Raw genomic sequence first — 24,461 nt, 5'->3', positions numbered from 1 at the left:
CTGGATGGATCACTGTCTGAGTGAAGGAAGGGGATGGGTTTCCTGGGGACCTCCACTCAGACCTCCGCCTGCAGCTCTCTCGGCGGGAGGCCCAAGTCCAGGAGACCTCCACCTACTGAGTGCAGGGTGGTGCGCTGGGGAGTGGGGCGTGCTTGTAGGGACGAAATGGACCAGTTCCACATTTGCTGGTGATGAATTTTGCTCTGAAAAGTATTTGTTGTTGCTGCTGTTCAGTCGCTTGGTCATGTCTGACTCATTGAGACCCCATGGACTGTGGCACGCCAGGCTTCCCGGTCCTTCACTGTCTCCCAGAGTTTGCCCCAACTCGTGTCCACTGAGTCAATGATGCCATCCCACCAGCTCATCCTCTGTCCCCTCCTTTTCCTTCTCCCCTCAACCCTTCCCAGTATCCGGGTCTTTTCCAATGTATATACTAGCTGTTAAATAAATTACCTTTAACTCCGAAAGTCGGTCCTTGAGAAGGCTGCCTGAGACAGGCAAAGGAGTTGACGTTCAGATGCGCAGTCAATGCCTGTACAAGCCCAATTGTAACTGTACTTTTTCCTTCTCCAAGAGGGGTGGGTGTGATCCTGATTTGGGGAAAAAACACTAACTTTAATAATGTTTTCTAGACAACTTATGCAAAATCAACCTATGGTACAAGAACCAATTGAAGGAGACCAGTAGAGACCAGGCCACGCCAAAATCCCTGAATCACTCAACTTCCTGGGACCTTTGTGGTTCATTTACATCACAAAGTCCACACTTAAAAGTCAAGATACAGATACACCCCTATCAAGAGAGCCAATTAAGAAAAGTTATTTAGCAGTAGTGCCAATAACATTATCAACTTCAGGAAATGGCATAAACATCTATCAAAGTGATTTAATAATTAAGCTGATGTCATTTCTTGCTGATGGATAATTTGGCATTTGTTCTTCCAGGGCCATTTACTGAGGGTGTTATGTGGGCACCGAGCCTAAGTCAGTGGTCCATACACGGTGACGTGTGGCCAGACTTGTCCATTAGATGGGACTCTAATGTCCCCACTCATTTATCTCCTTCTTGCCATCAATGTCCGTGGCTTTTCTAGCCGTGTTTGAACACAAACCAGGCTGGATGCTCATTTCCTCCAGGGTGGCCCATTCATTTCATGATAACTTTTACAGTTAGACAAGTTCTTTGTCCTAAAGCAGGGATGTTAGCATTCCCGTAGCCTCCTACAGACCCACTTAGCTGACTCCCTTCCCATACAACAACCCCTCAAATATTTAGAAGGAATAAGTCCACAGCCCCTAAACACACTAAGGAGGTCACCTCTGCTCTGGGGGCTCACCATTGTGTACACACCCTAAAAAGCCAAGCATCACATGTTCACAGTAGAAGGAACAGGACAGATGAGTATTACATTCCCAAGAAAAGACCCATGAAATTGTTCCTCAGCATATTCTAATCAGTGCTACAAGTTTTTAAAACTTCTTTGGGCTTACAGTTTAGTCTTCTATGAGTTAGAGGGTATGAGCCAAATTGTCTAGGACACTCAAACACAGCAAAACTGATGACAGAGTTTTCTGACCTGCAAAAATGCATCGATGTGACCCCAAAGAAGCAACACAACTATCTCAGACCACCACGGCTATACAATCACTCTTTCAGCAAATATATCTTGACTAGCACTAAGCCCAGGTTATTAGACCCTGGGGACACAATGATAACCATGTTGGACTCCACTGCTGACCTCACAGAGCTTAAAGACAGTGGGAGATAGTAGTAGTGTAGGGTTAGTCGCTCAGTCATGTCTGACTGTTTGCGAACACACAAACTGTAGCCCGCTAGACTCCTCTGTCTGTGGGATTCTCCAGGCAAGAATACTCGAGTGAGTTGCCATTCCCTTCTCCAGAGGATTTTACCCAACCCAGGGATCAAACCTGGTTCTCCTGCATTGCAGGCAGATTCTTCACTGTCTGAGCTAGCAGGAAGCCACACAGCCGATGGGAGATATGGAGAGCTAAACCGGCATTTACAATGAGTCGGAGAAATGCTGAGACAGGGGAAATGGCAGTAAGACTGTATCTTGAGAGTATGCAGAAGGATGATCTAATTAGATTTGGGACATCAAGAAGACTTCCTGGAGGAAGTGACATCTGATACCTGACAAATGAATAAGCATTAGCCAGATAAAAGTGAGAGTCAGTTTGGGGTAATTCATATCCTAGGTCCTGTGCTTTATATTTACTGGGTTAATTTTTATCTTCCTTTGATAAATGAGGACACCAAGGCACAGCAATTTTAAGCAACCTGCTCAAGGCCACCTGGATTAATAAACCAGGAAATTAAATCCAGGCAAATGGTCTGATGTCACTAGGTTCTCTCTATGGATGTAAGTTCTTATGGACAATGAATCACATAAATCATGGGAATGGGGATGACCACTCAGTGAGAGTTAAAAAAGGACAAAAGGGATAAAGACAGAATTGTTAAGAACACTGTTTCTAAGGGGACAGTTGGAAGAAAAGAGCAAAAGGAAATTAAGAATGAGAGGGAAGCCTTGACAGGAGACAGGTGGGACAGGGGGACCAAGGAAGTGGCCACAGCCTCAAAGGTGGTCCAGTGATAATCAGTCACAGATTTAGCGACAGCATAGCTGGTGAGCCCACCAGAACGCTGCTTGGAGAATCACAGCTCCAGCCAAAAGCCACAGGCGTCATGACCTTCAAGAAAATGCAGGTCACACGTAGGGTAGGTTAAGTACTGTAGTGGCCTTTACAGCCTGCAAAGGAATACGGGCTTTACTTGAATACAGGCTTGACTTAAATATGTCACAAGAAGGATTATATTTTCATCCCCAAGGATCACTCACATCGCTGCTGGAGAGAGCCAAAAGCAGACACGCCCAGAGATGACCTCCCAAAAGCTTCAGCTAACCGTCCAACTCTTAATTAGAAACATAGGACTGCTTCGCGTTCTGCCAACTAATACAATTCAGGAAAACCAGAAAGTAGGAAGTATTTATGGGGAGCGATCAAAAGAGGGTTACAATAAAAATTTTACTTTGCCTCATTCCTACATTTGGCACCAAAATTTGGCTTAATTGTTGTCTCACGATCTTTAGCTCAGGTTCCCAATGATTCAGGTGACTTAGGAAAGGACAAGCGCCATGTTAACCTAACTTCCTTTTCTTTAAGAACTTCATGGAGATGGAACTGTGGCTTTGCTTCATTATCTTCTTCATCTCCTCCCGGAGAGTCACCTGCTCCCTCCCACAGGAACCATTTCATGCTTATTCTCTACCTTTTCTGAAGCATTATTACTACAAGTGTGCTGAAGTGAAGGACTATTTCTACTGCGTTTCTGTCACACATCCAAGAACAGATGAGCAAAACACGTTAGGAAAAGAAATGACACCTTTCCTAAGACAAACTGTTATTCATTGTCAACTACAGGTAAACAATGAACTAAAGTACTCTGTGACAATTTGTTGTTGTTTAGTCGCTAAGTCATGCCTGAATCTGTGATCCCATGGACCATAGTCCACCAGGCTCCTTTGTCCATGGGATTTCCCAGGCAAGAATACTGGAGTGGGTTGCCGTTTCCTTCTCAAGGGGAATCTTCCTGACCCAGGAATCAAACTGCGTCTTCTGCTTGGCAGGCAGAGTCTTTTTGCCACTGAGCCACCTGGAAAGTCCTCGTGACATTTTGGACTCATACTAAAAGAAGCTTACCATTTACTCAAAGGTCAAAGAGATTGCTTATGCAGAAAGAAGTCATAAAATTGATCCGTTTCTTGAGATCTAGAATCCTGTTGGACAGTATTATTGCCATTAGCCATGGGTTGAACCGTGAACTCCAAAGTTCTTTGCTTAAAGAGGATTTGAATACGTAATGCTCATCCCAGGCATCTGCAGGATTTGGAAGGTTTTTTCAAAACCTTTTTAAACCTAATGATAAAAATGGGTAATCGTGGTTCACTCGGTTGTGTTTCCCATCACAACTGACTGAGGCCAACAGTTCAAAGTCCCTGGTTGCTTCTAAATATTTTGTTCTGCTCTGCAAGTCATGTGAACAGAAGAAAAACTCACAGATCTTTAAATACTTACCCAAAGCAGAAAACTGAAACTTTAGAAAAGCCAATCGAGTTATTTTTACACTGACCAAAATTGTTTGAAGCATTAAAAGATAAATAAAATCAAATCAGGTATTTAGCACTCTAGAGGGGAAAAATAGTGATGTGAATAGTTAAGTTTTCTTTAATGTGAAATTCAGTGTATTCACGGATTTGACACGCTCAGTCCACGCGATTCAGAGAAATTCTAAAAATTTCTGTATGGAAATCAGTGAAGGACGGATGGAGGCCCATACACTCTCAACGCCTTGCAGCTGCACTCCGAGTCAAGTTCTCAAACAAATTCCTTTTCATTAGTGTAACTGGGAAAATATGTAAAACTCAAGAGCCCCTAAGATTCTTTTGGCATCTTTCCGTGAACAATTCCCAATACTTTTCATTTTGTCAGGCAGAGCAAATAAAGTGATGTGTAGGTGTAAATACCATGCAAAGTGTAGCTGATGAAATACAGATGATTCTGATGGAATAAGAAATACTAAAGTTTGAAGGATAGCTTTTAAAAACGAATTAATCTGTTTTGCATTTGGGTTATTAATAGTAGAAGATTGTTTTTAATCCCACGGTTTTATAGTTTAATCCCACTGTTGATATGCTTAAGTCACATCTGTACATGAATTCAAATGTACAATAGCAAATATTTGTTATTTAAGTCTATTGAAAAATTACTTGGGAATTTGAATTTTTATACAGCATGAGAAAAGACTTACAGTATTCAGGGATAAAAGCAGGACACAAAACAGTATTTATGACATGATTTCAATGTGTAAAAAAGGATAGAAGCAGAGATAAAATTCTGGAAGAAAATATAAATATTTTGAATACTTCTGAGTAATAAGAGATTGTCTTCTCCTTTTAACTTTTCTTTATGCTAAATTTTTAGTCAATGGAACAAAGTAATTTTCAGATTAAAAAAAATACCTTTCAGGAAAAGGAAAAAAACTCTCCATTTAATGGATGGGTAATTTATATTTCTAAAGAAGCTGCAACCATGTGTAGAATGGCTTGATAATGTCACTTTTCCATCACTGACCTGGCCAAAATGAAAGATGATTTTATTTCAAATGAAGTTTTCATTTTAGACTACAAATAAAATGACTGTCTTGCTGTTTTAAACTGATTTCTAACATGCGGCTATTAAAAGATTAGATAACAAAGGCAGTTTACACACTTAAGAAGATATCCCTTGTTGAGTTGGTGAAGGGAGTTTATTCCTTCCTGTCTTATAGAATGTAGTGAGGTATTTATTTTCTAAAAACCATCAAACTCTGTGACAGATGCATATATACATCTCAAAGTCCTACATTCGTGGCTTCTTTTTCAGTGCAGGTGAAAGAAATACAATTCGGATTTTCGTTCCTTCATAGGTCTGTAAGGGAATTTATAGCACCGTTTTAGAAAAACAACTGTTGATCTCTTGGGGTTAAACCTCTACTTGAGAATTCAGGTTTAATTTTCACTTCCATGTACAACATACAGCCAGTTTTCTTCAGTCTTCTTCAGTTCACACAAAGGCCAGCAGAGCCAGGGCAGAACCATGCCCTACTGGGTATGGGCCAACATGTAGTGACAATCCTAGACGGCCAGGCAGGTGGGCACTCTCCAGCATGTGGCTGGAGGCCAGGCCTTGATGGTATGACTTCAGGTTAGGAATCTGATAATGATACCATCAGAGGCTTTGTTTCAGAAATACCAATACTGTGCTCCCAGTGAAGGGCAGGGTCTCGTCTAGATTTGTGCTTTTACTTCCAATACTGACAATCTCAAAACAGAGCCACTCCATGTGGAAAATGCCTGCCTGATTCCTCCTTCATCAACTGAGACCGCATCCTCCTGAGTTTTCCTAATCCCTCCGCTCTTAAGCGGGGTGAGAAAACCAGCAAACCTGCTTACCAAGAGCACTTAAAGCCTGGGAGAAGGGATGACAAATATGTGGATAAGATGCTCAATTTGCTTTGGAAGTTCTTCATGTCCTACATGTCTAATAGCACTTCCTGAGTGGCTCAGTTGGTAAAGAATATGCCAGCAATGCAGGATACCCAGGTTCAATCCCTGAGTGGGAAGATCCCCTGAAGAAGGAAATGACAACCCACTCCAGTATTCTTGCCTGGAGAATTCCATGGAAGAGGCTATAGTCCATGGGATCTCAGAGTTGAACACGACTGTGCGACTTTCACTTTTCATGTCTAAGAGTTAATGAATTCACTGTAAACAAACTCTTATCAAGTACACTTCCAGAAAAGCAATGATGCCTAGATATTTACTCCAAAATCTTGGACCCAGGAGTTCCCCCAAGTCAGCTGGCTCCTTCCACAGATCTGCTCCAGAGGGTGCTTCCGATGGGGCCAACATCTGCTCTCGAAGAGGCTTCCTGAAGCTCAGTTATGGGGACATTAGTGTTGGGGTTCCTAGGTTGGAGAGGATCCCACTAGGATTGGGAATCTAGCTGTCATGAGTCTGGAGGACTGAGAGAGGTTTAAGCCACAGAATTGAGGAGCTGCAGCAAGGTATGAATTCCTTAAAAACACAGTCACAGAATGACTCTAGCCCTCCATCCCTTTAAGAAAACAATAACCAAAGAAGACTGAGACGAGGACAAGGAGGTGGGAGGGTAAAGGAGGAAGAGGAAGAACTGTAAAGAAATCACTATACCATTAACAAAGTGATACTAAGGATGCTATCTTGCTTTATTTGTACTTTTATCTCTATTTGCAGGAATGAAAAATTGAGTTCATCTCTAGGGATTTCTTTCCTAAGAACATCATTGGATAAAAGTACAAAGATGCACGCTCGTGATTGTTGATTTCAGCACGATTTATAATGGCCAAAAATGGGAAACAATTTAAGACCCCGTCAACAGACAACTGGTTAAATAAATTATGGGACATCTCTATGATATTTTCAGACCATTTTTTCTGCCTCAACACACTCGAAGAATTAGAAACATGCTGTATTATCAGTGGCTGAGCCACAGATGTGCTTCTCAATGCTGGGAAGATTGTAAAATGGACCCCACCCTCATGCCAGGTATTTTTACCACCATTACCACCACTCCCAGTCCCGTCCCCCAGAACACTGAAGAACCTGGATGTGAGCGGTAGCATGTCATGCAGTCATGCAAAATGATAACATAGCTCTACGCTGACTCACATGGAGATAGGTATACAACATACTGTTAATAATCTGCTTGCTTACAGAACGGCGTGTGCAGCACGACAGCATTTATGACGGACTGCATCTGTGTCAAGATGGTCTCAAATGTGAACAGCTGTCTATACTTTGTTTATAACTTTCTGTATTTTTCAAATTTTACAAGTATGCATGATTTTTATAACCAGAAAAAGAGAGCACTTACATGAATAATTAGATATGTAAAAAACAACTCAACGATGAGTCAAGTCCAGTTATAAAAGAAACGTCTCTTCCTGTTAATAAATAAGGTTTTGTGCCCCAAGCCTTGGCCTATATATCATTAGTAAGTCAATGCAATGGCATTTCAAGACAACAAAGGAATTTATATGGTCTCCTGATGTTCCCTCGGGTCACATTAAACAAATATTTGAAATCGCTTGTTTTCTATCATTCTTCAGCTGGTGAACGTATTTTTTTTTTTTTAAAGAGGCAAAATAAAGCCAATGCTTCTTCACAAGAAAACTATGCATTTGCCTTTTATAAAATGAGTGACATAAATGTAAACAACCCAACATTAATTCTGAAATGCAAGAAAGAGAAATGAGTTTTTATAATGCAAAATCATAAATATTAAGGTTACTAACTGAAAAGTCTGACATCTCACACAAGTATCTGTTAATTTTCTAATGTTATTTCTAAGGAGAACCCAAAAAAGCACAATGTTCAGCTCAAAATATTTTTACTTTCAATTCTTACTTTGATTTTAATCATGAAAAGCAAAATGAAAAATTCAAGGCGGAACCAGGGTGATCAAAACACAATATGAGAAACAGAAAGCCAAGCCCTGGATTAGGAACTCGTTACACTTTACATTCTGTGGAGGGGACTCATTTGGTTTGCACTGAAAATAAAAACTTATCCCACATCAGATGAAGGAGTACCAAGTGAAATGGACAAAATAATGTCAAAGTTGGAGAAGAGGATGGATTGGAGGGGTGTGGCGATATAAATAGGGTACAGAGTTTTATAAACGTGAATTCTTAGTAAAAGAGATTTAAAAAATTGCTCTTACCCAGCAACCAAGACGTATTTTCCATCTGCTTGATCCTTTAACCTTTCCAGCAAGGACAAACGTACTTTGGCTTTGCTTTTGCCATAGATTTCAATTTCATCTGCAAGCAATCCTATCTCCTTGGCAAGGATCTCCACAGCTTTTGGAGTCTGTGCTCTCGAAATCTCGATATCACTGGGTGGGGGGAACAGAAGAGGTAAGAGAGTCTGCTCAGCTTAGGTGGTCGCTGCTAGTGTAGAAAACATCCACCCACCACGCCAACAATTAAATCAAATGCCTTGTGGTCCTTTTCGCCAAGTAGGATTATGTACAACTGCTAACAATTAAAGTACATGAGAAAACAGGACGTTCCTTTAGATAGAGAAACAACTCTAAAACTCATAATTCTAAACTTCTGCCCAGGTATAAGGATACACCTCTGCCATAGGAAAGGAGACGGCATATTACTATGTGCCCAAAGGCCACCCTTAAAGATAAAACCATGATTAGAGCACAAGGTCTTCTATGGGTCATCGCTGAATTCTTTAACCAGGAATACAGGCTTATTGCATAATGCTTTCCTACTGGGCTAGCCACATGTGTCTCTTGGCGATTCAAATATGTGGAAATGCTCTTGTGTTTCATCTGTGTCCATACTTTTCCTATCGCTTCCCTAGTTCAAGTCCAAAACTGCATTTCAAAATATTTCATTAATTACATAACTGTCGGTAAATGAAGCTAGTGCCCTGAAGCTCAACTTCAGACACAGGAAATTTTAGGAACTCTGGAGTGTCGCTGGGCAAACAATGATGCACACGTTGCCGCTCATCTTAACAGGAATGCTATAGAAATCAGCATGTGCTAAGCTTCTCAGAAGGCTTCTGAGCTCAGCTGCTTCTCTTATCGGGATTTTGTCCGATCCACCTGTCTGTGACTTAGTCTGGGGGGCTGATGTCTGATGGAGCAGCTGTCTCCTGATTGGTCCTGGAGCCCCAATTTTGGGGCACAGCGGTCTCTCCACCAGCAGGCTCTATTTTTTTCTGTTGCTACTGCAGACAATCTACTCTCAGCCCTCAGATTATCTGGTGTTCTCCTCCATGACCCATGAAGCCTGACCTTCGTGCAAGAAGTCACAGAAAACCTACTTTCAATATACACTTGAGCTGGAGAGAGGGAAGGGTGTCTTGGCCCGGATGTGGGTGGAGCTCTGTGACTGCAGCAAGGTAGGTGGCTCAGACAGTAAAGAATTTGCCCACAGTACAGAAGACCCGGGTTTGATCCTTGAGTGGGGAAGATCTCCTGGAGAAGGATATGGCAACCCACTCCAGTATTTTTGCCTGGAGAATTCCATGGACAGAGGAGCCTGGTGGGCTACAGTCAGTCCACGGGATCAGACGTGACTAAGTGACTACACACACATCTAACCTCTCCCCCAGAACCCCTAGCATTTTCCTTTCTGGGTCTCCGCCCTGCTTCACTGACCACGGTCCCACTTCATTTTGCCTTCCTGGCTACACCTTTTTTTCTGTCTCTCTCCTCCCACAATCTCCTAAATTGAACAGGCTACTCTTGGAATATCTCCCAGGTTTTCTCTTCACTAGCTGAAGAGTGACGGTGACATCATTCTGATTTTCTGAGTGATTTATAAACTACTCACCCTGACTTTCTTTCCCCAGTGGCTCTAGAAGTCAGATTTGCTTAAGCAATTTAAGGGCTTTTCCCCTCCAAGTGGATTTATCTGTACAAAGAGTTTGGTACACAATTTGGCCGAGTTCTTCTCAATTTTCTCTAAGCTCTCTGTGAATAGAACTAACTCACTGACTTCTAAAAATGAAGGTGCGATAACAACATAAGTAATCAAGAAATATTTTATGAAACAGATGGCACTAATATAGGGATGATTAGGACAAAGAACATTCCTTGGAATGTATGTATTAATGAACCAGAAGATGACTAAGATGTTTAGTCTATTTGAGGAGTGAAAACACAGCTTGGAGGGTTTCACCAGCCTGGTGGGTATAATCGAATCATAGTGGTTGGCTGTGACCCAAGGAAACAGGTCAGTTCTGAAAAGCAACTGGTTATCAAGTGAAAAATGAGTCAATTCCTGGTGGTGTTATCACCTACATTCTGTGTATTCCAAGACAGCAGGCAGGATCACCTGTTTAATCGCTGGCCTTAAGGGTGCCTCCTGCAGGAAGGGGGTTGGGCCAATTCAGTAATAGAGGGGCAACCATAGGGGATTCACTCTGAGGCTGGAAAATGCATCTGTAATCTATCTGGCTGAGATAGCTTATCTAACGAACTGTTCTAAAATCACATGCTGAGACTGTCCTGCAGTTTGCATTTCCAAATTCACACAGAGGGAATATGTAGCTTTCACTTCATTAACTATCACTCAAGAAAATATCCATCTGGACTGTCCCAGAGTGTCCCGTCAGAGAGCAAATACCACTATGTTCTGAAGAAAGCGGAGCTCCACTCCCACGTGGAATGGTGATTGGTTTGGTTGGTCATTCACCCCCAGCATAGAAACCTACAAGGCCCTTCAGGCCAAGCTGACTGTGTGTGTTGGGCATCTCTGACAAGGACAAGCATATTCCAAAAAGTACCATATTTTGTCAAATCTGAGGTGCTGTTATTTTAAGAAAAAACACTACCACTGAATACAAGATACATCTTTGAGAGGAATGTGCGTGCTGATTTCAGAAGTATGAAAAAATCTACATCTTAGAATCGATAGAATATGGTAAACATGCTCATTATTATTTAATTTTGGAGGAATTAAAGGACAGAAAAAACAGTGCTGCAATTTGATTAGAGAACACTATCTACCATCAAAGCCACAAGACCCTGAGTTGTGCCCCCATTCAATGGATAACTTTGGGTATCTAAGGTGAGCTGATAGTATAAACAAATCACCTGAATACCTTGGTACAGGGGACAGAGGCTGAAGTTTCAAGCAGTGAAGTCTCCATCTGCGGTGCTGCTGCTCACGGAGCCATCTCCTTCCACTGCTGACCATGTTCTTTAATAGGGGGTGGGAAGGAAGGGATGTTAGACAAGTAAAAGCTGACGGCTTACGTATCTAAACTATGAAAATACTAAGCATCATTCAGGGATACTGTGTCATGAAAAGGAACAAAAGTTGCAAAATAATCCAAGTGGACCTCGGGAATAATTTTACTCACATGTAATTAAATGTGTAGGATTTTCTTAAAAAAAGAAAACGTGAGATTCAAGTTCAATTTTAACAAGTTTGCATTCATTAATTTAAAAATTCTCAAATAACTGGGTTAGACAAACCTGAATCCGCAGAGCAGCAGCAAGGAGACTCACATCTTCGGCGATGGGACTAATACCATGGGCGCCAGGAGAAACGCATGCAGCCTTCCCTGGGGAAGGGAAAAAAAAGACTTTCAGCATATCGTCATTTGTAGCCTACTGTTTTTTCCCTGTAAAATGCCAAGATGATGAACGACATTCTCATTTTCAACCAAGGAAGTGAGCGTGTCATGGCATAGCTACAGATAGTAGATCACCAGATAGGTCCTGGCATAGCCTTCGGGCTCCCAACTGGGCCACAGATTTAGAGTTTGACTGGATTAAAATCTTGCCTCTACCTCTTACTGGCAATTGTGACTTTGGGCTTGTTAATTAATGTTGTTCAACCTCACAGAGTTTTGTGAGAACTGGATGTGATATGGTATGAAAAGTGCCTGGCATGTTATATGTATGATTAAACAACACATATAAAGTCAAAGCAATTCCATGTATGATTACAAAGTATAAAAAGGAAGACCTAAATGCCTACAGAATAAGCCCAGGTAAAGTGCTATGTGAAAGATCAGGCTTTATAAAATCCTTGTCCTAAAAGTGACAGAGCCGGGCTCAGAGGTAAAGAACATGTGTGCCCAATGCAGGAGACACAGGTTCGATCCCTGGTCCAGGAGGATCCCACATGCCGTGTGTGAAGCAACTAAGCCCATTTGCCACAACTATTTGAGCCCGTGCTCCAGAGCCCTGGAACCACAACTGTTGCGGCCCGTGCGCCCCAGCGCCCGTGCTCTGCAACAAGGGAAGCCACTACAGTGAGACACTCCCTCCTTGCAACTACAGAGTAGCCCCCACTTGCTGCAATTAGAGGAAAGCCTGAGTAGCAACAAAGACCCAGCAAGCCCAAAGGAAACAAATAAATAAAATTATTTTTAAAAAAAGTGACAGAGCCAACTCTCCATCAAAACTGAGAAAATTAGGACTTCCTTGGTCCATCTAGTCAAGGCTATGGTTTTTCCAGTAGTCGTGTATGGATGTGAGAGTTGGACTATAAAGAAAGCTGAGCGCTGAAGAATTGATGCTTTTGAACTGTGGTGTTGGAGAAGACTCTTGAGAGTCTCGTGGATTGCAAGGAGAGCCAACCAGTCCATCCTAAAGGAGATCAGTCCTGGGTGTTCATTGGAAGGACTGATGTTGAAGGTGAAACTCCAATGCTTTGGCCACTTGATGTGAAGAGCTGACTCATTGGAAAAGACCCTGATGCTGGGAAGGATTGGGGGCAGGAGGAGAAGGGAACGACAGAGGATGAGATGGTTGGATGGCATCACCAACTCAAGGGACATGGATTTGGGTAAACTCCGGGAGTTGGTGATGGACAGGGAGGCCTGGCGTGCTGCGGTTCATGGGGTCGCAGTCAGACACAACTGAGCGACTGAATTGAACTGAACTGATGATCCAGTGGCTAAGACTGTGCTCCCAATGCATGCGGCCCAGGTTCAATCCCTGGTCAGGGAACCAGATCCCATGTGCCGTAACTAAGAGCTCGTATGCCATAACTAAAAGTTCGCAATCCACAACTAAAGATCCCAAGTGCTGCAACCAAATAAAATGTTTTTAAAAAACTAAGAAGTTGTATTTTAAGATATTAAGTTTGAGGATTACCTGAATTTTAAAATACAGAGAAGCATTTTATAAGAATTCTACTGTGGTTGGCACTTAGGAAGTTTGTGAAAAGTAAACACACATGTAAAAATGCTTTAGCCTATGTTGCTAACAGTAAATTTTTTAAAGTAAGAGACTATCTTGTTCTTTTTTGGACCACTCTACTCTTAAATTTATCCATTTTCCTGACAGTCCTTTGCAAGAAAGAAAACATAACACTTAAGAGTAAGTGTTTGTGATGTTCTATTGTCAGATGTATTAAGGGTGTTAGAAAATCATATCCCTCATGTATTGTTTAAAGAGATTAGCAACACTTCAGTTTTATACATCATATTTAGGCAAAAGCCAAGAGTCTAGAGAATGAGAAAGATCTGCTTTGTTTGAACCACTAGAGATCTGATCTAAAGGTCTTACCCAACCCCTAAGGAAAAGAAATATGCTTCCCTCATTCTTACCTCTACCTTTAAATGATGGGGAAATAAGAAAAAGTTGCATTCAACTTATAAATGGATGTTCCAGGAGTATAATTATGAATACCCATGTGAATGAAGATTACTTCACCTATAGAATTACACAGTGAACAATTTCACACTCTTAGCTACTGTCTTGCATACAATAGAATGCAGCTAAAATCAAGTAAGAGTTTAAAAGACAACACAAGAGACACACATATCTCAAACTTTAGAAGACTCTTGTAGGAACCAGCATTTCTCATTTTAAAGAAGGTTATCTGAACTTCTGTAATGCTTTAGTGTATTATTTGCTCTTCCTTCTACTATATTCCAGCCAATAAAATGAAGTGTAATTTTTAAATGGGAAAAAAATCTCAGATGGATATCTCAAGTTGACTGAGTCAGAAATTAGCTATTTTTTTCCTTCCCTGTGATATACTTCGAACCTTTTCTATTACAACCACTGTGCTGCTTTTGTAGTAGGAATCAATGCAATCTTAAAATGGAATGAAAAGTTCTGAATATGGAGAAACTGAAGCAATTAAGATGGTAACTCCGGGAATCTAGACTACATGGTTAGTAAATTTCTTGACTAAGGAGACTCAAAAAAGGAAATCATTACCTCACCATGCCCACTGCCTATGTAGAGGCCAGGCCCCAGCCGGAGGGCTGTTCACACTCAGTCTGTAAGTTGAGCAGGGCCCCCAAACCAAATGGCTCTTTTCACTTCCCACTAACACTCCCCATTAGCTCACAGCTCCTTCCTCCAGGGACAAGTCAGTGAATCCCTTTAAAAGATGGCCTTTCACTTATCACTTTTCTTACAGTAACCAAACTTGCCACAATGAGAAAATTTAAGGCTAAGGTGTTATAATATGTTTCCCTGGAAAACAGAAGGGCCCTTTTCAAATAGGAGCTGCTTTGAGACCACCCTGGGAATCTTAGCAACTCTAATTAGCATGAGTCCTGGGATGTAGCCCCCTGACCCCACTCTACAGAATCACGTTTGCTTCAAATGATGCTCTCTCTGAACTACTCTGACCTTTTAAGTTGCCATTTTGATACTCTTCTCTGGGCCCCAGACATAAGACCAGTATCTCCTTTATCTCATTTGGTACATCAGAAACTAAGTCTGAATATTAGGTACACGATGGTTTTGCTGAGGATGAATTTTGACCTTTAGCATGCAGAGCATTTCAAAATCAGAGCCCATTTCTTTCATTTGAAATAATGTTTTAGAAAATAAAATTCTTGTACCTAGACAACTGAACCCTGCTATGGCCCTATTTTCAATCTAAACATGAGACTTATGCCACAGAAGAGGGACCCAATCCAACAAGTTAGGTGTAATTGTTTTCCAAGCACTGCCTCTGGGCTATCAGCCATCATGAAAATCTCTCTGGGGATTACGTATTCACTAAAATGACCCTATAGAATTACCTCATCATAAATCACCCCATCCCATCTATTTTTACAAGGGGGGAAGGGGAACCCTGTACCATTAAGATGACCAGGAAAATTTCATTATAAAGCCCTGCCTTCACCCAATCAAAAGTATATTAAACATTCTTTTCCTCTTAAGTTGAAATAAAAGCAACTTTCTTTTTAGTAACGCTTGAAAAAGGTCTTCGCTTGCTTCAAGTGGAAAATTATATTTTAAAGAGGGGAAAAGCCTTTCTTCAATTTATTCAGAGATTAAATTCTCATACTAATCAAAGTTGCTAAACCGAAAACTTCTAACTACTGAAAAATGAAATGCTATTAGAAATAGTGCCGACTGGAAAATGTTCATCTGTTTAATCAGCATAGCGTTTTTTCATCTTTGCCTCTGCCCCATCAGCCCTGTTTTTTTAAGTGGAGAACAAGTTTAAGGAAATGTCCTTATATCTGAAACTAACTTAAAACTGTAACCAGAGAATAATTCTGAATCCATGTTTAGTCACTCATTCAACACAGTATTTACTAAGCCCTTCTACTGTGTCAGGTAATATTCTGGACACTCAAAAATCAATAAAACTACTAATATTGGACCAGATAAACTAAAAATAAACCGCCATCTGTCTATATACAAAATCTTGGTTTTTTTTCCCCCTAAAGAGAATTGTTACATCAAAATGTAATGTTTTTAAAATACCTTTTAAAAAATAATGGTCTTAAAAAAGAAACATATTAGAAACAGGGCACCATTTCAACTGTAAAACATACGCAACCTTCATGTAATTGTAGGGCTCACAGGATTCCAAAAGAACACTGATGTCAACTCTCCTATCTCCAACCAGTGGTGCCCACTGGTCCTAAACATAAAAACTCTAATAAAAAAAAGCAAGTAAACACTGTATCAAGGAAGCATTCCTTAAAAAAAATAACAATAAAGTCTTAACTGACTTTCCTGGTCCCACTAGGATTCTGAGCAAACTAAAACAGGGCATGGCATTGGTGGCTCAGTGGTGAGCAGAGTTGCCTTCCAAAACAGTGCACGTACACTGTTGATGGGCTAAGCATTTTTTTCTTTTCAGAAAAAAAAGTTACACCCACAAACTACATATATTTCAAAGAATTGAGTAGAGAATTGAGCATGCTTTCTATGTATTTAAAAAAAGCCATTAATTCCATTTCATATTATACTGTACCTCTAATTGCTTCATTCATGTGTGTGTTTGTGAGCTGAATACATGAGCATTCTGGAAAATTCCTGAGCATCTTCCCTTCAAAACACCCCACACCACCTTGAGCCCTTCAGCTCCAAGGGGCTTTTAATCTGATTGGTCAATTCTGGGAGGAGTTACATTTCCTAAAGAGGAAGGCGCATTGTTTCTCTTTTTGAAGAAATAGTTAAACGAATTCCAGTAAAGCTTTTAGCATATTCCTTTCTTTTCTATTATGTTCCAATACAATTAAGTTTAATGCTTTTTTAGTGGAAAAATGTAAAATGGTCATCCCAAGGTGACCAAATCAGAAGTTATATTTATTTTCTCCTAGACACTATTCTTTATCTCACTCTGTGTTGCGAGGCTGCCTAAGTTTCGAGGTCTAGAACGCCTGTACTAACAGAGACTTCTACCCCTTTTGGCTCAAGTTTTGACCAGCTTTGGGGGAAAAGAAAAAAAAACACCATCCTCTGGACAGCTCAGTACAGCCCCGCATTCCCACCCCATGTTGAAATTGGGAGCCACAGGCAGCAAGGAAGGAAGGTTCTCTGTCTTCCTCTGCCATTGTCTGTTGCATACACAGGTCATGGGACTCAAGAGGGTGGGCTGGGTGTGGTCCAAAGCTCTCAAAGCCTGAGTGTCTTTGTGAATAAGAAAAAGGTCCGCCTGCTGGATCAGCTCCCACTGACCCCCTGGGTGGGCATCCTAGCTCTGACACAGCTTCCGCTACCCTGAGAGGGACCTGATGTGATCTAGGACATTCCTGGATCCCGGAGCAAATGCCATCAAAGATCGACACCCATCCCAAGACCTCTTCTGTTTCTAAGGATGACTTTCCCAGCATTCTGAATTGACTCTGGGGCTCCAAGAAGTGTTTGAGGGGTCACTGCAAAGGGAAATTATGAACACAGGGGAGCTGGTCTCCACTGCCATCCCTCTGCAGCTGTGTTTTCATCTACTTTTATGTGTTGAAGTTCACCTAAGACTGCTTTAGAAGAAAGCATTCTGCTGTTTTAGAAAGACTGTGAGAATACTATTCCTAGTTTACCTCACACACATACAAACTGCCTGCTGTAGGTCACAGCTGACTGGTCTGTTTGATGCTGGAGGACAGCAGGGGACATGTCGATGAGGGGAGGGGAGGCGGCTGCTACTGCAGTTGGCATCTTGGTTGCTCTTTGCCCAACAATATGGTTCCAATATAAGTAACTGAAAAGGCGGTCACCTACTGTGTTTCTATGTTGACAGTGACCATCATTTCAGGCACATACTCTTTCCGAACAAGGTCAGTCTCTCTTATTGCAATCTCGCCTGCTTTGATCAGGGGCCTGGCACCAACCCGAAGCCATTTACCTGATAGAAAATCATGTGAACAGTTGAAAACAGCAGTTCCTGGTTGAATCCAAGAAAGGGGAATCTCTTCCGGCTTGGGTGAGCCCAAGACCACAATGTCAGCCTCCTGCAGCTAGAAAGAGAAAGAGAAATACCACACATGTTTTTAACTGTAGCATAAAGATGTGATGATCAGCATCAAATGCCTTCCGTGTAACAGATGACAATCGCAATTCCCGAGGTCAGCTCCTCACTGATGTACTGACAGAATCACTTTACTAACGAACGAACTAGGTGCAAACTGAACGTGATTATCATACCCTAGAAAGGAAGCTTTAAAAATTTCTTCCAGGTAGTCACTCCAGCATATAAACTGCATGCTGAGTCGCTTAAGTCGTGTTCGACTCTTCGCGACCCCATGGACTGTAGCCCACCAGGCTTCTCGGTCCATGGGATTCTCCAGGCATGAATACTGGAGTAGGCTGCCATTCATTTCTCTGGAGGATCTTGCCGACCCAGGGATCAAACCTGTGTCTCCTGCATTGCAAATGGATTCTTTCACCACTCAGCCATGGGGGAAGCCCCAACATAAATACTGTGTGTATTTTCAGCACTGACACATTTTCACCACTAACTGGAATACTGAGAAAAAGGCTGAGGCCAAGGAAACTGCACCGCTGGCAGGAGGAGATGGTACTCTGAGCAGGGTAACACACGCAGCACCCTGGCAGGAGGAGATGGTACTCTGAGCAGGGTAACACACACAGCACCCTGACTTAGAAGGAAGCTAGAGCTGGTCTAGAAAAAAAAATCTCATTTTCCTTGAGGTCCTGGTTATAGTGTCTTGTCAAACTGCTTCGCTTTGTTTTGTTTTCTTAAAGAAAAAGGTTGGAATGTAACCCCTTCTACAAAAGACATGTCTGCCCTGTTTGTATTTTGATAACATAGCGCTGGAGGAACATGTCTGGGAGGACAGTTCTGAAGAAGGGTGAAACATTAGCTCTGGCGTCAACAAAAGAATGACCACCTATCCCAGTACCAAGTAAGCACCTGATGACTACAAACTGCATCCATATGTGGAGGGACTGAGCTGAAGAAGGAAACCCAGACCCGTGGGGAAAATAGTGACAGTTATGCATGTCAGCTCATAAATACATGAGGTGAGGGTCATTACGCCCATTTAACTGACAAGTAAACTGAGACTGAGGAGTGCCAAGAATCTCAGTGGAATATCCCATCTTCCCAGTGGACTCAGCCTTGGAATATTCAATACTGCTGAGGCAGAAAGAGGGAGGCTGACTGCCCTCCACTTTCCAGGACTGACAACCCTTCCATCATTGCTTTTGCCAGACTTCAATGCCCTGCAACTGACGGCAGACTCTTCAGAATCAAACGGACAGGAACGGATGACAAAACATAAAAACACCCCCACTGCCGCTACCCTCACACATCCATCCAAAGGCCCAGGAAGTGAGCCGGCTGTAGGGGTCCTCATCCACTTTCAGCCTGGACACGCGGATTGCTGAAAGGTACAGGCAGGACCAGACCAGTGTCACAGCGCTTCAGTGCCCAAACAACATTACAGACTCAGCTAAGGACTCTAACACTGGGCAAGAGGCTGCATCTGCTAGAGTCTTAGGAATCTTGCAAACAAAAAAGCCAAGCTCTAGAGCAGCTCTGAGCTCCTTGATAAAGCAGCAGGGTGAAAATTTAAATGCACATCTTGTCAGGAGCCAACAAAGCCAATCCTTACAAATTAACATCCCAGAAACACTCGCCAATCCGATCATGCAAATCGTGCTCATGCTTAGTCGCTCAGCTCTGTCTGACTCTTTGTGACCCCGTTGACTGTAGCCCGCCAGACTCCTCTGTCCATGGGATTTTTCTGGCAAGAATACGGGAGAGGGTTGCCATTTCTTTCTCCAGGGGATCTTCCTGACCCAGGAGTCGAACCCACATCTCCTGTCTCCTGCATTGTAGGCAGATTCTTTACCCACTGAGCCATCGGGGAAGCCCGATTATGCAAATAGGGCAAAGCAATTGACTGAGTACCACTAAGGAGCCCAACTGCTTTTCAGCTTTTAAGGTGCTCACTGTTCATCAGCATTATCCTTTATTAAGGCACAGGAATGAGTCGGTATTAATCACATTCAAAAAGAGGTCCCTACTGGAAAAACCACAACAGTGTGAACACAAATTAAGAGGTCCCATCACTTCATGGGAAATAGATGGGGAAACAGTAGAAACAGTGTCAGACTTTATTTTTTTGGGCTCCAAAATCACTGCAGATGGTGATTGCAGCCATGAAATTAAAAGACACTCACTCCTTGGAAGGAAAGTTATGACCAACCTAGATAGCATATTAAAAAGCAGAGACATTACTTTGCCAACAAAGGTCTGTCTAGTCAAGGCTATGGTTTTTCCAGTGGTCATGTATGGATGTGAGAGTTGGACTGTGAAGAAAGCTGACCACCGAAGAATTAATGCTTTTGAACTGTGGTGTTGGAGAAGACTCTTGAGAGTCCCTTGGACTGCAAAGAGAGACAACCAGTCCATCCTAAAGGATGTCAGTCCTGGGTGTTCATTGGACGGACTGATGCTGAAGCTGAAACTCCAATACTTTGGCCACCTCATGTGAAGAGTTGACTCACGAGAAAAGACCCCGATGCTGCGAGGGATTGGGGGCAGGAGGAGAAGGGGATGACAGAGGATGAGATGGCTGGATGGCATCACTGACTCGATGGACATGGTTTGAGTAAACTCCGGGAGTTGGTGATGGATAGGGAGGCTTGGCGTGCTGTGGTTCATGGGGTTGCCAAGAGTCGGGACACGACTGAGCGACTGAACTGAACTGATTGACTGACAGTCAATATTACCAGCAAGGAGATCAAATCCATCAATCCTAAAAGAAATCAGTCCTGAATATTCATTGGAAGGACTGATGCTGAAGCTCCAATACTTTAGCTACCTGATGCGAAGAACTAACTCATTAGAAAAGACCTTGACGCTGGGAAAGATTGAAGGCAGGAGGAGAAGGAAACGACAGAGGATGAGATGGTTAGGTGGCATCACCGATGCGATGGACATGAGTTTGAGCAAGCTCCTGGAGCTGGTGATGGACAGGGAAACCTGGCATGCTACAGTGCATGGAGTCGCAAAGAGTCAGACATGACTGAGCCACTGAACTGGACTGAGTGCGTTATGGTCACATGGGTTCTCAACAGATAGAGCTGAAAAGCGGCTAGACTTGTAGGTGCTTTTATTTTTAGGGGAAAAATGTGTCCTTAAGGAAAGAGGATTTTAAATGTCTGATAAGAAAACATGTAGGATCCCTAGGTGGCGCTAGTGGTACAGAATCTGCTTGCCAATGCAGGAGATACAAGAGACGCAGGTTTGATCCCTGGATCAGGAAGGTCCCCTGGAGTAGGAAATGGCAACCTGCTCCAAAATACTTGCCCGGAAAATTTCATGGACAAAGGAGCCTGGCGGGCTACAGTCCACAGGGCCGCAGAGAGTTGGACACAACTGAGCGACTAAGCAGCAACAAGAAAATATACGAGTCCCTTAACCACCGTAGACAGTCAACCACAGTAAGACTCGAGAGTAACACAAATTGTTTAACACCTGTTGTAAGTGATCAGCAGATAAGAAACGCCATTTCCACGTTCAACGGAGGCAAACACAGAACACGTTAAACTATCTACAGAAAAGGAGTTAAATATGGACAAGACTGCAATGCTCATTTTGGAAAAAGTAACGATCACAGGTTCACTCGAGTCCCCTAAGAGCGCTTAGTTCCTACACGTGGTATCTTCAGTACAACCTGTTCTTTTCATTACCTATAAATCTCAGAAATCTCATTCCGACCCCTTAAATGCGTACCTAGACTCAGCTCGAAAGCGGGCTGTGCGAATAAGCAACTGGAAGACAATCAATCCCCAGAGAAAAGACAAAAATCTCCTCCTACAGTCATGATTGCAATGGAGATGCTAATTCTTTCTGGAAAGGAAAAGTGCTAGATGCTTACATCAATAAATAAGCCACGGAGGCCCAGGCAAGGTTTTTTTTTTTAATGAGCTACAATTCAAGGAGAATTATCATCTAACTGGCTGTTTCTACTTTCTTCCTCCCTAATGGGAAGGACCTTGGCCAAAGCCTGGCTTGAAACTTTACTCATAACAAAATATTGCCTTCTCTGCTGAGGCCTGAGTGGAAGCAGCTTAGAGTGTACCGCCCACTCCCCAGGCGGAAGACCAAATGTTAAAACAATCGCCAGACACAGATATGCAGGCATTTAGTGTGGAGCATGTGGGAATGCTAAAGGGTTTAGATACCATGAAAACTATTTTTCTTGAAGTTTTTCTTTTTGGGGGGTGGGAGTAGGGGTGAGAAGTCTTAGAATATGGAGCGGGAGATAGAGGACGGATAGGAGAGAGAGGACTCGCAATGTTATAAGGAACACCATAGTTTCGTACTTAGCAAAGGAAATGCATTTTTAAAATGGAAACTACAAGAAAGACAGCCTCACATTCCTGGCCAGCAGACAGGAATTTATCTTCTGCTATCAACGATTTTGAAAGGGCATATATGAACCTCAGGTATGGGGTTTGTATGCATACAGAAAGCTGGGATAGGTTTTAAAAGAAGAATCATGATTGAACTACCTGAGACCTAACAAACCTGCTTCTACATCCTGCAAATGTTATAGACAGAGTTCTGTAAACAAATCAAAATGAAGAACATCACTTCTGAAAAAATCAGCTGGGGCTTTCTCCAGCCAATGACATGCTCCTGAATTTACACTGATGGAGAGAATGAAAGAGACCCAGGATTTCAGTGAACGTATTCATTCACCTGTCATCTCCACTTGGGGCAGACACTGAGGCTGCTGAGGATCAGAAAATAAAGATCCCGGACTACAAGATTTGAGAGTTGGGGTCTTCCCGATGAAGAGGCAGGACAAACCACTGAACTATGGAAAAGAAACACTCTATTTCTACGTATTTTGCCCATACAGTTGGTAAAATACTTTAAAAAAACCGGCTGATGTGTAACATCCGGCAGTCCCCTTGCAATGGCCCGGCAGCTGTCACAGTTAAGCATAGGGTGGGGTCCCCAGGGAAGGAGGGCTCCCCAGGGAGGGAGGGTGGGCGGTGACTGGCCCTTGTTCTTTCACTTTCAATGAGCTGGGACACTCTGCGGTTAGTGCGAGCTGGTTGAGAGGCTTTAGAGAGCACATGTTCTGCACAGGAGTCTTCACAGTGCTCTGTGATGACAGAGGGTGTCTGTGAAGTCTCATGGGGCCTGGAGGCCCTGTGGCTGTCTCATGGCAAAGTCCTAACGAGACTGAGGTGTTTTTCTTTTTTATGAAAAGTCACTTTCTTTCAATAAAGGCCGAGTTCCTGGATTTGCTGGCCTTTTCTTGATAACAGATAAGCAGCTGTCAGACTGGGCTTCCCGGGCTGCCCTTGCTCCATCAGCTGTGTTTTAGGATGACGACACTGGAGGCTGGATTGAGAAGGGTTGGGGGAGCTGAGAGGGAAAGCATAGGACAAGCAGCAGGCAGAGGACACCTCTGTAGGAAACAGGATGCCTAGAACCGAGAAAGGAAAGGAGGATGGGGACGCAGGGTGGGATTTGCCAGCAGAGATATAGCTAAATGCTGAGGCTTGGATAAGATCTCCGAGGGAAACAGGTAGAACGGGAAGAAAAAGGTGTCTAAGGCATCCCTCAGAACTCATCTTAAATGACAAGGGAAGAGGAAGAAATGACATGACTCTGGCCGGGAAGAGGAAGAAATGACATGACTCTGGCCACGACTGGTCTTCCTGACCCAGGAGTCAGGGGAGGAGGACTGGGTTGTCTCAAGCAGCCTAAGGGGAAAGGGTGTTGTCGACCAGTTCCAAATGATGCCCAATGGCTAAACAAGCTAAAAGCAATTAGCAACCCTTCAGTGACTTTATTATAGAAGTGAGCATAAGCAACCATGCCTGGGCAAAATCTGCCCTTTGAGTCCAGTGTGTTCCGTCCCTATGGAGATCTCACTGAGCCAGTGAGCAGCTGTGTGCTTGCAGGCTCAATCCTGATCAACCCTTTGCAACCCCATGGACTGTAGCCTGCCAGGCTCCTTTATCTATGGGATTTCCCTGGCAAGAACACTGGAGTGGGTTGCCATTTCCGCCTCCAGGGGATCTTCCCGACCCTGGGGTCAAACCGCAAAGGGTTAATAAATAACCTTCCTTTTTCTCAAAAATGCATTCTTACCTTATCATTTAACATACTTACTGCTCAACATATGAGAAGAGAGTATCAAAGACAGTCAGTTGTGTCCCAAATGATAGAAAAGACAGTTAATCCCTCTTCAAGTTTACTTGATTCTCACATAAATTATGATGGATGATAAAAGGAAAACGCAACCTCAAATCCAGCAGTGGACATACTTTGAAGGATTCATCCAGAAAAATTCCCTTTCTCACACCCTAGGAAGAAATAAAACTAAAAAGTAAGGCTGAGAAAGAGTGTGTGCTCACACCTGTGTGTATGTATTTGTGATGAGAGATGAGCTAATATGATAGAGACACAGAAGCATGTAGCACAAATATGTGTAAGAGATCAAGTTTTGGTTCCCAGATCCACAGGAAGTGAGCCTCGATTCAGAGGCAGAAGAGCCAGGTGATCTATGCTTATCCTGTGTTGTTAATGCAAACATGCATTAACAGTGGGTAATTCAGCATTGCATTTCCTGCCACACTTGTGCTTTCTGATTCTGAACCCTGGGATGCACATTA

General features: G+C 42.7%; 1 protein-coding gene across 5 annotated transcripts in view; it reads right to left on the bottom strand.

The window, feature by feature from the left end:
• MTHFD1L (methylenetetrahydrofolate dehydrogenase (NADP+ dependent) 1 like) overlaps positions 1-24,461 on the bottom strand; it is a 174,146-nt gene that overhangs the window by 125,665 nt on the left and 24,020 nt on the right. For all 5 annotated transcript variants that reach the window (XR_006267200.1, XM_043456896.1, XM_043456899.1 and 2 more), the window contains 5 exons: positions 17,695-17,806; positions 11,610-11,698; positions 11,234-11,331; positions 8,325-8,498; positions 454-590 (listed from right to left, as the gene is read on the bottom strand). Coding sequence is in view for 4 of the 5 variants with exons in the window: in XM_043456896.1 (XP_043312831.1) it covers positions 454-590; positions 8,325-8,498; positions 11,234-11,331; positions 11,610-11,698; positions 17,695-17,806 (610 nt within the window). In the remaining variant the exon portion in view is untranslated. The remainder of the gene's footprint in view (positions 1-453; positions 591-8,324; positions 8,499-11,233; positions 11,332-11,609; positions 11,699-17,694; positions 17,807-24,461) is intronic.

This window comes from Cervus canadensis, chromosome 33 (assembly GCF_019320065.1).
Source record: "Cervus canadensis isolate Bull #8, Minnesota chromosome 33, ASM1932006v1, whole genome shotgun sequence".
Lineage (NCBI taxonomy): Eukaryota > Metazoa > Chordata > Mammalia > Artiodactyla > Cervidae > Cervus > Cervus canadensis.
Note: the sequence above shows the minus strand (reverse complement) of the source record. Positions and strands in the feature narration are given on the sequence as shown.